At 46.7% G+C, this 14,034-nt stretch overlaps 2 protein-coding genes and 1 long non-coding RNA gene across 6 annotated transcripts in view; 1 reads left to right on the forward strand and 2 right to left on the reverse strand.

Annotated features, from left to right (window-relative positions):
* Nucleotides 1-5,411, reverse strand: part of KAT14 (lysine acetyltransferase 14) — a gene marked incomplete at its 5' end in the record, with an annotated part of 39,123 nt that extends 33,712 nt beyond the window's left edge. For both annotated transcript variants that reach the window (XM_082359555.1, XM_082359554.1), the window contains 2 exons: nt 2,785-2,903; nt 5,153-5,411. In XM_082359555.1, the coding sequence (XP_082215681.1) occupies nt 2,785-2,903; nt 5,153-5,411 (378 nt within the window). The remainder of the gene's footprint in view (nt 1-2,784; nt 2,904-5,152) is intronic.
* A 298-nt stretch (nt 5,412-5,709) lies between these two features.
* On the reverse strand, nt 5,710-9,393 carry PET117 (PET117 cytochrome c oxidase chaperone). 3 transcript variants are annotated; one of them, XR_014235527.1, is made up of 3 exons: nt 8,769-9,393; nt 7,283-7,346; nt 5,731-5,862 (listed from the first exon to the last, which is right to left on the reverse strand). XR_014235527.1 is itself a non-coding variant. In XM_082359591.1 (3 exons), the coding sequence occupies exons 1-3, from the start codon at nt 9,073-9,075 to the stop codon at nt 5,844-5,846; spliced, it is 345 nt and encodes a 114-aa protein (XP_082215717.1). In that variant the 5' UTR covers nt 9,076-9,393; the 3' UTR covers nt 5,731-5,843. The 3 variants fall into 3 exon arrangements, 2 of the variants coding, with proteins under 2 accessions (XP_082215718.1, XP_082215717.1); XM_082359591.1 differs by having other exon boundaries at nt 7,283-7,301; XM_082359592.1 differs by lacking the exon at nt 7,283-7,346 and having other exon boundaries at nt 5,710-5,862.
* Nucleotides 9,394-9,400: 7 nt separating this feature from the next.
* Nucleotides 9,401-11,564, forward strand: LOC309613108. The gene is made up of 2 exons (XR_014235530.1): nt 9,401-9,627; nt 9,704-11,564. It is a non-coding gene; the product is annotated as an uncharacterized lncRNA (long non-coding RNA).
* The last annotated feature ends 2,470 nt before the right edge of the window (nt 11,565-14,034 follow it).

Consider the following 14,034-nt stretch of genomic DNA (forward strand, 5'->3'; position numbering starts at 1 on the left):
CGGTGTGCGGGCTTCTCATTGCGGTGGCTTCTCTTGTTGTAGAGCACTGGCTCTAGGCACGCGGGCTTCAGCAGTTGTAGCACGTGGGCTCAGTAGTAGTGGCTCGCAGGCTCAGCAGTTGTGGTGATGGGCTTAGTTGCTCCACAGCATGTGGGATCTTCCCGGACCAGGGCTCAAACCCGTGTCCCCTGCATTGGCAGGTGGATTCTTCACCACTGCGCCACCAGGGAAGCCCTGTTATGTATATTTTACTACAATTTAAGAAAGCTATTGTTCAAGAAATACCTTAAGAAAAGGATGGAATGAGCTCTTCTGCCCACTCAGACTCCTAGAGTAACTTGGAAACGTGTATTCACTGTTAATCTCCGTGGTACAGACACAAGTGTGTTGTTTCATTTCCGGTACTATTTTTTTTTTTTTTTGAAATATTTCATGACTTTAGAAAGTTTAAATTCACATATTTACTTGCAAATAACTTTTCCTATTACCACCGTATTTACTGAGCAAACTAAAAATCCAATCACGAAGGACGTGGTTCTCCCTCTTCTGGAATCTGTAACCTTAAAGAACGAATCCCAGTTGCGTTTCTGCTCTCACACCACCAGCCCAAGCTCCCAGTAACAGGCTGGCCTGGGGAACCAGCACAGCTCCAAGGCCTTGCTCAGGCTGGCACAGCCCAGCGGGCACCTCCCAAGTATCTGCTGAAGAGCATCTGGAAAGATAATGAGCGTGTCTAGGACAAGAACGTAAAAACCACCCTACTTGATAGCTTCCCTACTTTTCAGACCGTTGTTCACACATCACCAAGGAGGAGGAGAGGACACAGAAAGTGTGTGGAAGGGGCCTTTTAGTCACCTCATTACTGTTGGCATTTTGTTATATAAACAAGCATTTCTACTTCTTATTTTGGTAAATCAACAAAGTTTAAGATTTAAAACAACAGAAAACCCACATTCCAATTGGAATACGACATCAATAGAGTCTATTCCAGACCAACGGATCCTTTTAGCTCTTGCATGAGAGAGACAGAGACAGAAAGGGAGAGGGAGGGAGGAAGGGAGGGAGAGGGAGAGGGGGAGAGAGGGAGAGGGGGACAGGGAGAGAGGGAGACAGGGAGAGAGGGAGAGAGAGGGAGAGGGAGGGAGAGGGAGGGAGAGGGAGGGAGAGGGAGGGAGGGAGAGGGAGGGAGGGAGAGGGGGACAGGGGGAGAGGGAGACAGGGAGAGAGGGAGAGGGAGGGAGAGGGAGGGAGGGAGGGAGAGGGAGAGAGAAAAAGAAAGAGATGCAACTAGAAACACTGGTCAGTACTTTTCCAAGAACCAGATGTGTCTGGTCCCAGTTTTCACTTCATTATCCCAGGGTATTTATTATCCATATGTCTTTTGGAAGTGAAAAAATAATTTTCAAGATATGTTAGTCTGATTAAATGAGCAAATTGAGCCAATATTACCAATATATTGAGCAATATAATCAAAAGCCACTTTTTCTTTTAAAAAGAATCTCCACAGAAAACTCATAGTCTTGAAAGTAACAAATTACATACATTTGCTCTTCTTCCATTTTACAATTTTATGAGAAGCTACCTGCAGGCCAAATGCAAACCTGCCTACGTATGCACACATCAGAATAATCTACTAATATTAATCTGACCTTGCCTAGACACAGTATCCCATGCACACTTTAAAAAAAAATCCCAGTTAGAATACTCATGAGACTGTATCCTCAATACAAACTTCCGTTCATTTTCTACTTACATATTTTCAGGCAAGTCCAAAAAGGCTCCCTAAGATCACCACTGACAGATTTCAACAGATGTCCTAATGAAGCACTGATAATTAACACGATAGCCTCTGGCTGTGAACACAGCTACAGTTTACAAGGAACACCCTAAGTGCCTTCGAGGGTACAACCTAAAATCTTTCTCATTACCCTGTTTATTTCCTTCACAGCAAAAAGTGCTAGGGGTATTATTTGTCTGCCTATCATCTAAAATAAATGTCTAGAATGTCAGCTGCCTGGGGCTAGGGTCTTGGCTGTCTCATTCACCACGAAGAAGAAACAGCTAGAAGGATCAGCTGGTCTCGACTAGATTATACTCTCCAGGCCTAGAACAGTGCCTGGTTCGTCATATGCACTCAATATTTGTCGAATGAATAAACATAAAAACTGAGTGAGTGATGTCTAATACATTTTTAGGACTTAAAGACTGCATATACCATTGGTGCCTTGTTATAAACATATTAATATAAAAACAAAACCCCAAAAATTAATACAACCTGGAGATCAGTTAAAAGACACTGTTCGGGCTATAGTTGGCTGAGATTAGGGTGACCATCTTTACTTTTTTTTTTTAATTGAAGTACAGTTGCTCTACAATATACAACAAGTATAGTTGCTAGTTTCAGGTGTACAGCATATTGATTCAGCATCTTTATATTTTTTAGAATGGTTTTTTCTAAAAATAGCTGCCAAAAAAAATGTGAACCTCTTCGATTAAAATCAGTTTGGTATTATGTATAAATGTATGTATAAATGTATATGTATAAATGAAACCATGGGTGAGATTTTCAGACTCTCAAACCCAATTCACTAAGTTGGCAGTGAGTATTTTCACTAAGAACTCCTTTCTCCACACATTATGATTTTCATTGTGAAATAAAGTGACCCTCAAAACAACTCAGAAGCTCGTATGTAGGTTCCTCATTCCCTAGTTACTTATTCCAATAAATTTCGCGGCGTGGGGGGGACCAACCCCATGAATTCTAGAGAAAGAGCTTTAACTCACCTGCTGCCACGTCAGCTTCAGCCGCTCACACTGCTCCTTGCCATCTTCAGAGCAATCGGAACAAGTAAACCTAAAAAAATTATCGCCCTTAAGGTAACTGAGCTGTTCCCTCAGCTGACCTAGGAGGAAAACAAAAAGGGCACGTCACAGGTGTATCTAGAACAGAGGTAACCCAAAGTTTTAATCAATCTACCAGCCATTTCCCAAGTTTCCCAGGCTGTGTTTTTCCTTTTCTTTCAGCCAGCCCGTGAGGGCGGGATGGGGAAGGGAGTAGAGAAGGTTTTTATTCCTCTAACATCAAGTGCATGCCCACTAAGATAGATCTGTGGTTCCCGGACTTTCAGAAGAAAGACACTGGAAAGGCAGGTAGGATTGTTCTCACTGGCTGTTCCAAATGTTAACATTCCCGACTCCTACAGGAGGTCTCCTCACACATTCTTCCAAGAAAACATCTGAGCTCCCACTGTGCCACTGGGCTAGGAACCAGGAACACAACACCTGAGACAGACGCGGTGCTGGCTCTCAGAGGCTTACAGATGCGGTGAGGGCTACAGAGGAGAGAGTAGGTAATCACAGCAGCACAGAGGCTCTCCATCCTGACTGTGCATCAGAACCACCCAGGAAGTTTTGTTTTAAATATGCCCGGGTCTATCCCCCGCAAAATAAATCAACCTCTGGAAGCAGGGCATTTTCTGAAGTTCCCCAGGTGATGCTGACGCTCTGCGAGACGTGGAAACCCTGTAGTGGGATGTGATGGGCGCCGTGGGGCAACGTGAGAGCACATAAAAGAGGTGCCCACCCACATGAGGAAGACATGAGCACTAGAAAAAGCGGGGTGGACGGGGGCCTGAAGGATGGCTAGAATTGGCAGGTGAAAAGAGGTGTTTGTGTGTGGGGCGGGGAGTATAGAGGCTGTAGAGACAAATGTTCCACAGAGGAAATTTACATTCGCAAAGTCCTAGGGATAAGAAAGAACTGCTTGGGCTTCCCTGGTGGCGCAGTGGTTGAGAATCTGCCTGCCAATGCAGGGGACACGGGTTCGAGCCCTGGTCTGGGAAGATCCCACATGCCGTGGAGCAACTAAGCCCGTGTGCCACAACTACTGAGCCTGCGCTCTAGAGCCCGTGAGCCAAAACTACTGAGCCCACGTGCCACAACCACTGAAACCCATGTGCCTAGAGCCCGTGCTCCACAAGAGAAGCCACCGCAATGAGAAGCTCTTGCACTGCAATGAAGAGTAGCCCCTACTCACCGCAACTAGAGAAAGCCAGCGTGCAGCAACGAAGACCCAACACAGCCAAAAATAAATAAATAAAATAAATTTATATAAAAAAAAAAAGAATGAACTGCTTGTGGAGAAGGAAAAGCTCACCCTAACTGCAAAGCTCTGTATCCATGTGGGGACAGGAGAGCACAAAGGAGAGAGGCTGGAGCAATTACCAGGGGCCCCAGGAGGCAGGGCATTTACAGCGCAGGCTGCGAGGATGGGGGAAAGCCACCCAGGCTTTCAGGCAGAACCCTGAATCTATAAGCAGAGACAGCTCGAAAGCAAAAACTAGCTAACTTATAATAAATTTTAGGTTTGCTTTCTGTGAAAATGGTGTTAATTTATTAATAAAAACTATGAATCCGAAGAGTTGAAACCACCTTAAAAACACCTCCACATACCAGAAAATGACCCAGTTCACAACAATATATATATACATACACATATATAAATTTCTCTGACCTAGTTACAAATTCTATCACACAGAGTATTCCTCTAGTACATATGTCTTTACTACTCTCTGCCTAATGGAAACATCCTGTTTTGCTTAAGAGCCCTGATGCCTGGCAAAGCACCTTATTGCGTGTATCTACTGCCAGCAGATCAAGGAGGCCAGCAAGGAGAAAACACAAATGGCCCTAGAAAAAGGCATAGTACATATTTAATCTTCTAGTTCCGACTTTATATCAACATACTATAGCAGTTGTTTTCCATGTAAGTTAAACACTACCAGAGTTATGTTTATGAGTCTGAAGTTTAGCTCTACACTGGGCCTAGAATTTGGCCCCAAAACCACAATAATGTGACCCTGATAGAAAAATGTGGCTAATTCTTTAAGTAACACAGAATTTCCAATTTTCTAATTTTTATTGGGTTACAATCGAGAATGTCAATTTAACAACGTGATAGAGGTTGGCAGTAATATATATTAGTACAAATGTGTCTACGTTTTATACAAATTTGCAGTTAATCAACTACACTAATAATAAATATAAGAGTTATCTTTTTATTTGGGTCTCTTTCACATTCATGTTTCTTTCACAGGTTAGAAAAACAAACCCCGCAGGAATTGACAAAGCAAAGGAAAGGAGAAGCTCTTACTGGCTGGGATCCACTTCTGGCACTTGTCGCAGAAGTAGGACAGCTGCTCCTCCATCCATGACACGTCCCCTTCATCACTGTTTAGGGAGTCCCCGCTCTGGTCGTGAGACAAGTCCACGGACGCCTGGTCCTCTGACTCGACGATCAGCAGAGTCTCCCCCTCCACCTCTCCCTCCTCCAGCCCCTCCGAGGTGGACGTTCTTGTTGCTTCATCGTCGTGCCGACTGATTAAACTGCTCAGATGGATGTTACTCTCCATCCCTCCCGGCTTGCAGGTTCAGTGCTCTCGGGAACAATCTCAGTCTCTGGACACTAAGCTTGAAGGGGCTCCTTGCTGACCACACAAACTCTCAGAAGAGCGTCTGCCTGACTCTACTCAGACACAAGGGGCACTTAAAGCAATTATTTAGAATATACGATCCATCGTCCTTTTTCTGATCAAGTTTAAAAGGACGGTGACCACAAAAAGGCTGAAGATCTCACTAAGCTGTTCTCCATCAACACTCACTCACACACACTTAACGCTGTCTGTTCCATCAATATCTCACACGCATTTCAAGTCACGTTTTTTGAGATCCTTTTGCCAACACCATCTTCTCTCTTTCTGCTTCAAGTTGCTCAGTCAGAAGAATCTGTTCTCCCAAAAGACGAATATTTTCTTTTTTCCGATTTTGCCTCACAATGTCTCTGATCACTCCGTCACGAAGCCTCTAAAAACGTAAGAAACAGATTTTAGAGAAACTCGGAACAGGTGGTTCCCATCCTTGTGTCATTCAAATCCAAAAATCAGTGTTACCAAAATACACTTAAAACTTTTAGATTCCAAGTACTCAATTACTATTTTAACTTTCTATGTAAATGTAAATGTAATAAACCATCAAATTAACTTGGTAGCGTGACAGTATTATTACAGACCTCTTATCATACTTTAAGAAATTTTGCATCATTTAATATAAAAATGGGAAATAACAATTAAAACAGGAAAACTACCACTATGCTGAATTTTAAAAGTTTAGGTAATATATGATGCTTTAAAAACGTGATGAGGGACTTCCCTGGCGGTCCAGTGGTTAGGACTCCGCACTTCCACTTCAAGGGGCACGGATACTATCCCTGGTCAAGGAACTAAGATCCTGCAAGCAGCAGCTCAGCCAAAAAAGAGAAAGAACAACTTGATGAGAGTTACTTGAGTAACTGTGAACTACATTCCTGTTAGCAATTGTCCTAACTGAATAACAAACATCCAAGAAAGAAAATTACTAAAATTTGAACAAACTTTAAGGATGCAAGAAAGTAAAGAACTCGGCTTCTTCTATTATGTACAGAGAAAAGGTAAAAATTACAATTACATAATGGGGAAAGACGGGGAAAAAGAACGCTACCAGCAGAGGAAAAAATAAAGGCCCATTGATGGTCGTTACTTTGATAAACACTAAAGACAGGTAGAAAGTTCCAGAATATGGACCTGGCATCTAAGATGAGACTTTCTAAAGCATCAATCCAGTCATTACTAATAACTTACACTTTACAGGTCATAAAATACTCTTAATAACTTAACAGTGGCCTTGTGAGGCAGAATAATGGGGGCAGGGCCTGGGGCCTGGGTAGGGTTTTTTTAAATTACTATTATGTCTATTTTAACAACTCACCAAGTACCTACTTGCTGGCCCTCCTCCAGGCCTAGGGCTTCAGTCCCCATTACGGGGGAGCTGGGAAATTTAAGAGTCCTGGGACTGATAACACAACTGAAAACCAACTGTCCTGAACCCTGTGCCCCTGGCAAGATCTCCAGGCAGAATCGGAGGCTCTCATTCCACTCCTCCCTCCCCAGCTCATCCTCTCCTGTGCTTCTTCCATCAGGACGCACCTATACACCCCACCCAAGCCCCGAAGCCCACACCGTCCACACCTGCTCTGAGGTCCTCCCCTCCTTTCTCAGGGACTTTAGCACTCGGCTTGGGACCTTGTTCTCCATCCAGCATTCGCTAGTTTCCTCCAGGTTTCAAAGTCTGTGCCGACCGCCTCGCACATCCCTCCTGCGACTTCCACTGGACTACCTTACTAAACACCGAGACCTCTTCACCATCACAACTCTAACACCTAGAACGCGGCTCCTCGTGTAGTACTCACTGCTGGTTTTGCTGGGTTCCTGTGAGGATCGAGGATGATGCATGGAAAGTGCTTAGTACAGCGCCTGGCATGTGGCAGTCAGGAAACAATGGGGGACAACAGTCATTGTTTTATTTTTTGCTTCCTTGAACCTTCCAACACACCCGCTGTGTCAAACATTTGTCCTCCTCTTTCCCGCTGCTAGAAAGTAACCCCGCAATGAATGACTGGACGTAAAACAAACACAGGTTATTCCGGTCAATCTCAACCTCTAACTTCCAAATACCTAAACCTTACACTTGTCCCATTCTGACAGTGGTTCTCAACCCTGGCTGCATGTTTGAATCCCTGGGTCGCTTTTAAAACGTACCTAAGTGGGATCTGCATCCCCAAGAGATTCTGATTCAATAGGTCAGGAGCAGGGCCCAGGCTGCTACCTGGTAAAAACTTCCAGGAACAATCGCACGTGTAGCTGGAGGTCAGAACCAAGCTTTCACGCAGCCGTACTCCATACTCGGAAAATCCCTGCTCGATGACCTCAGAGCTATATCTGACATAGCATCCTCTACCCTATCTCAAATTTTCTCCAGTCACCATCTTTTCCTTCTTAGAGGAGAAAATCTCCCGCTTCTGTTCCAAAAGCTAACCCCTTAGAACCACTACGTTAATCTCAATCTCTAATCTCTTCCGCGCCCTGTCACCATTAATCATTTCATTCCTTCCTCTAAATTCTTGTATCATCACAGGCTTCCTCTGACTTCCAGAGTGTGAACACGGGACAAAGGCCTCACCTGCTGCATCTCTGCACCCCGAGCACCCAGCGCGGTCCCACGCAGACAAGCCTGTTTACAGTGACTCACCCAGCGGCCTGCGTCCACCCCGGGCCAACCGGGGTCCACCGCACCCCTCCCCACACACACACACCCCGCCCCGGGCTGCCCCCGCTCGCGCCCGGCCTTCCGTCCCCGGAGCAGCTGCGCGTCTTCATCTGTTTCCCGACGCGCCCGGGGCGGAGCGTGGCACACTGGGGCCCGGCAGTAACGTCCGCAAATGCGAAAAGGAAGAAAACAGGACTGGGAGACACAGCAAGACGGACAGGCCCCTGAGCGGTCAAGTGAAGGATGTTTCCGCACATAAAACCACCGGAAAGAGAAAAATTGGAGGCCGCTATCTCTATAGTCCCCAGAATCTAGTTTCCATAGCAAACTGTTCCTTAAGAAGGAAAAACCCACCCCACACGAGTATCTCTCCCAATTCCCGAAGGCGAAAGGCGGGGAAAGCGTCACCAGCGCTTCGACACCCGCGGGGCGGGGGCGGGGCCGGCCCAGAGCACCGGGGACCACCGCCCCCACTTCCCGGACGCCCCAGGGAGCGGTCTCCCCGCCTCGGAGGAGGGGGGAGGGGAGAAAGGAAAGGCGAGGAGGAAGCGGCGCCACGCGGAGCCGGACCCCAGGCCCCAGGCCTCCGCCGCCGCGCGGGCCAGAAGACGCGGGCACATGACACCGACCTGCTGGTCCTGCCGCTGCTTCATATGCACGCCCGCCACGGTGGCCGCCGTTAGCACCACCGAGAGCCCCAGCACCACCTTCGAGCTCCCCGACATCCCCGCGCCGGCCGCCGCGGCCTCCACTCCCAGTGCCCCAGGCCCGGGGCCGCCGCCGAGCGCGCGCCGTTGCCGGGGCGGGCCAGGCTCGACCCCTCGAACGCAGAGCCCCAGCTGCCGCCAGGCGCGAGCAGTCGAGAGCCGAGCGCCGAGCGCCTCCCCGGCTCAGCGGAAGGCGCGGCTTCCGGTAGGGCCTCGGAACCGCAGGCATCCCCTCCCTGCCCTGCGGGCGGGCGGGTAATAACACTCCCCAGAGCCCCGGCCCAGAGCTGGCCCCAGCACCACCCAGGGCGGGGTTCCAGGCCTGAGCCCTCTCAGTTCATCCCCCGCCCCCAGCGGCGAGAGAGTCCGGGGGGCGGGATGCCGGACCCGGTACCTTGCAGACCCTCGACCGCGCGCCTCCCTTCGGAGCGCGGGGCTGCCTCGCTCAATGCTAGCCTCACCAAACGCAGCCCTCGTTGCCCCTTTGGCGGGGAGGTGCCAGGAGATGGAGTTTTTCTCGTTAGATGCTGTAGACACGGTCACCTGCTTTCACCTTGACGTTGTGGGGTGGCGGGTCAGGTCTGGTTTTTCTTGACGTCAAAAAGCCTTCTGGCTACAGAGCAAGCTCTCTGGGCAGCGGCACGTCTTCGCCTGCTGGCACGAAAGGCGCTGTCCCCTTGTTGCCCAGGTAATCCTTGAGGCATCCCTTCTACACCTAGTTCCCGCCCTCAGATGCCCGAAATGATCGAGCGAAGCAGAGCGTCGAGAACCGCCACAGAAGGTACTGTGCAAGGCGCACACAGAGGTTGGGCTTTCCAGTGAAAAGGTATTATCATCAAGTCATTCTTTCCCACTAGAATTCCCAAAGGACAAACTTCCTCCTGGGCAAGCAACTGTGGACGCTGTTGATTTGGGCTGAGTCTCCGTTAGCCTCACCCCAGGGCTTCTTCGACATTGATCTCTGTAGTGCCTTGCTGTTCCAGCGTCTGCTGTGCGAGACTCAATGGCTTGAGGTGAATGTTGCTCTCAAGAAATGTAATAAGGGCTTCCCTGGTGGCGCAGTGGTTAAGAATCCGCCTGCCAATGCAAGGGACACGGGTTCGTGCCCTGGCCCGGGAAGATCCCACATGCCGCAGAGCAGCTAAGCGCGTGCGCCACTACTGAGCCTGAGCTCTAGAGCCCGCGAGCCACAACTACTGAGCTCACGTGCCGCAACTACTGAAGCCTGTGCGCCTAGAGCCCGTGCCCTGCAACAGGAGAAGCCACAACAATGAGAAGCCCGCTCACGCAACTAGAGAAAGCCCGTGCACAGCAACGAAGACCCAACACGGCCAAAAATAAATGGATAAATTAATTAATTAATTTTAAAAAGAAATGTAATAAGATAAAAATAAATTCAAAAAATGCAAATACCCTTTTCAAATGTCATTTTGTCTGCAGCATTTTTCTCAGCAGAGGAGGAAGTACCATTGAATTGGAGAACGGGGTCCCTGTGCTGACCTTGGAGTTAAAAGCAATTTAATTCAGGACATATTTGGGTGTTTCTCTAAAGACAAAAAAATCTATATTAGACTGCTTTTTACTTGTGGTAGATTCCAGATATTTTTTCCCCCTAACTCAGTGCATCTTCAATAAAGCTGCATGTCTTTAGAATGTGTGTCAGAGTGAGATGACCTTTCATTCTATCATGACTGATGTTTCAACTTGTTTTCTTGAAATGTATTGTTATTCTACTTTTTTAAATCCCTTATGGGGGGACTTCCCTGGTGGTCCAGTGGTTAAGAATCTGCCTTCCAACTCAGGGGGCATGGGTTCGTATCCCTGGTCGGGGAACTAAGATCCCACTTGCCATGGGGCAACTAAGCCTGTGCGCTGCAACTACTGAGCCTGTGTGCCAGAACTAGAGAGAAGCCCACCTGTGCACTCTGGAGCCCACACACCACAACTAGAGAGAAGTCCGTGCGCCGCAACAAAAGATCCCTCATGCCACAACAAAGATCCTGCATGCTGCAACTAAAACCCAATACAGCCAAATAAATAAAATAAAATTTAAAAAATAAAATAGGGCTTCCCTGGTGCCGCAGTGGTTGAGAATCTGCCTGCCAATGCAGGGGACACGGGTTCGAGCCCTGGTCTGGGAAGATCCCACATGCCGCGGAGCAACTGGGCCCGTGAGCCACTACTGAGCCTGCGCGTCTGGAGCCTGTGCTCCGCAACAAGAGAGGCCGCGATAGTGAGAGGCCCGCGCACCGCGATGAAGAGTGGTCCCCGCTTGCCGCAACCAGAGAAAGCCCTCGCACAGAAACGAAGACCCAACACAGCCAAAAGTAAATAAATAAATAAATAAAAATTAAAAATAGTAAATATATATTAATATTTTAAAAATAAATAAATAAAATAAATAAAATAAAATCCCTTATGGGGAATTCTCTGGCGGCCCAGTGGTTAGGATTTGCGTTTTCACTGCCAGGGCCCAGATTCAGTCCCTGGATGGGGAACTAAAATCCTGCAAGCTGCCGGTCGCCACCCAAAAAAAAAAAAATCCTTTATGTGTTAACGGTGTCAAATTCAGAAATGGATTATCTGTTTAACTATTTATAAACCTAAGCAGAATGTTTTCTGTGATTATTGTCACATAAATTACAGAGTTGTGAGAGTGACTGCACATCATCAAACATTGAAACCAAATATTTTTTTTTCATTAAACAATTTCCATCTAGTCTGAGTATATTTTTAAGTGTGTCCAGTATGTTTGAATAAAAACAGTTTTCTGAGACAACTTGAAGAGTTTCTACCAATGAATACATTTTCAAAAAGGAAAGTCCAGACTTGCTGGTTGGCTCTTTTTTTTTTTTCCCAACAGACTGATTGAAAGTACCAGGAGTGGGCTTCCCTGGTGGCGCAGTGGTTGAGAATCTGCCTGCCAGTGCAGGAGACACGGGTTCAAGCCCTGGTCTGGGAAGATCCCACATGCCGCGGAGCAACTAGGCCCATGAGCCACAATTACTGAGCCTGCGCATCTGGAGCCTGTGATCCGGAACAAGAGAGGCCACAATAGTGAGAGGCCCGCGCACCGCGATGAAGAGTGGCTCCCGCTTGCCGCAACTAGAGAAAGCCCTCGCACAGAAACGAAGACCCAGCACAGCCAGAAATATTAAAAAATAAACAAAAATTAAAAAAAAAAAAGAAAGTACCAGAAGCAGTAGATTCAAGGCAGCCCCCATCCCTCACGCAGCTGAACGCCTGGAAGGAAGACAGACTGGTATCAAATAATCACAATAAAAAAGACAGGGAGACAGCTGACTGTTATCAGTCAAGTAGCAGTTCTTACGTTCTGCGTGTTTGTGTCTCCCTCAAATTCTTATGTTGAAATCATAATCCCCAATGGGATGGTATTAAGAGGTGGCACCTTTAGAAGGCAATTAGGTTTAGATGAAGTCATGAGGGTGGGGCCCGCATGAGGGGCTTAGTGTCCTTATAAGAAGGAAAAGAGACTAGACACACAAACAGATGGCACCTGCAAACCAGGAAGAGGCCCTCACTAGAACCTGACCAGGCAGGCACCCTGATCTCAGACTTCCCAGCCTCCGAAACTGTGAGAAATAAATGTCTGTTGTTTAAGCCGCCCAGTCTATGGTATTTCTGTTATAGCAGCCCAACCTGACTAAGACAGCAATTATCTGTTCCCCAAAGTTAAGTGCGGGTGTGGATCTACTGCTCCAGAGTCAGCATCACCTGACACAGGAGAAGGTTCAAGGCCCAGATCTCTTTCAGGACCTTCCAGCACTCTGGGAGCCAGGTGCCGGCTTGTCTTGAGTTCTTCACTCCCTTCCTCTCTGTGGTAAATCATGACTAATGCCTACTCAATGGAAAAGTCCTACTTAACCACTGCAGACTCTGGGTGAGAGGTGGTCCTGAAGTAATCACAGAAGTAAGTACAGGCAGAGCTTCTACTATAGGGTGGGAGATTTAAAATTGAGACCCACGCACCCACAGGGAGGGTAAAAAAAGTCACATCATGATTTGCAAACCCTCAGCACGTTCAGGCACCATGCACATTTTAAAGCTGTTTATCCTTGGACCAGCATCGCCCCACTTCCCCCAACCCCCAGCCCCTAGCAACCACCATTCCACTCTCTGCTTCTGTGACTTTGACATTTTTAGATTCCACATATAAGTGAGAGCATAGTGTCTTTCTGTGTCCAGCTTATTTCACTTAGCATAATAAAATGTCCTCCCGGATTTCCTTCTTTTTTATGGTTGAATAATATCTCGTTGTATACATATCCCACACCTTCTTTATCCATTCATCTGTCAGTGGATACTTAGGTTGTTTTCATATCTTGGCTATTTTGAATAATGCTTCAATGAATGTGGGGATGCAGATACTCTTCGAGATCCTGATTTCATTTTCTTTGGATATATACCCAACCGTGGGATTGCTGGATCATACAGTAGTTCTATTTAATTTTTTGAGGAACCTCCATACTATTCTCCACAATGGCTGTACCAACTTACTTTCCTACCAATCAGTGCACAAGGGTTCCCTTTCTCCACATCCTCACTAACGTTTGTTATCTTTTATCTTTTTTGTTTTTTGTTTTTGTTTTTCTTGGCTGAGCCACTCAGCTTGCAGGGATCATAGTTCCCCAACCAGGGATTGAACCCCGGGCCCCAGCATTGAAAGTGTGGAGTCTTAACTGCTGGACCGCCAGGGAATTCTCTTATCTTTTTGATAATAGCCATTCTAACAGGTGTCTGTGATATCTCATTGTGGTTTTGATTTGCATTTCCCTAATGATTACTGATGTTGAGTACATTTTCATGTGCCTGTTGACCATTTCAATTATAAGATAAATAAATTCTGGGAATCTAATGTACACAGTGGTGACTATAGTTAATACTTGTATACTGGAAATTTGCTAGGAGAGTAGATCTTAAGTATTCTCACCACACACAAAAAAGTTAAACTATGTGAAGTGATGGATGTGCTAATTACCTTGATTGTAGTAATCATCTCACAATGTATATCAAATCATCACAGTGTACACCTTAAGCATGTACAATTTTTATTTGTAAGTATACCTCAATAAAGTTGGGGAAAAAAGAAATTTTAGAAAAAATTTTAAGGACCAAGAAGAAAAATAAATTATGTACATACACGCACATATACACACTCAAAAAAGAG

Source organism: Balaenoptera borealis (assembly GCF_965194805.1).
Source record: "Balaenoptera borealis genome assembly, chromosome: 16".
Taxonomy (NCBI): domain Eukaryota; kingdom Metazoa; phylum Chordata; class Mammalia; order Artiodactyla; family Balaenopteridae; genus Balaenoptera; species Balaenoptera borealis.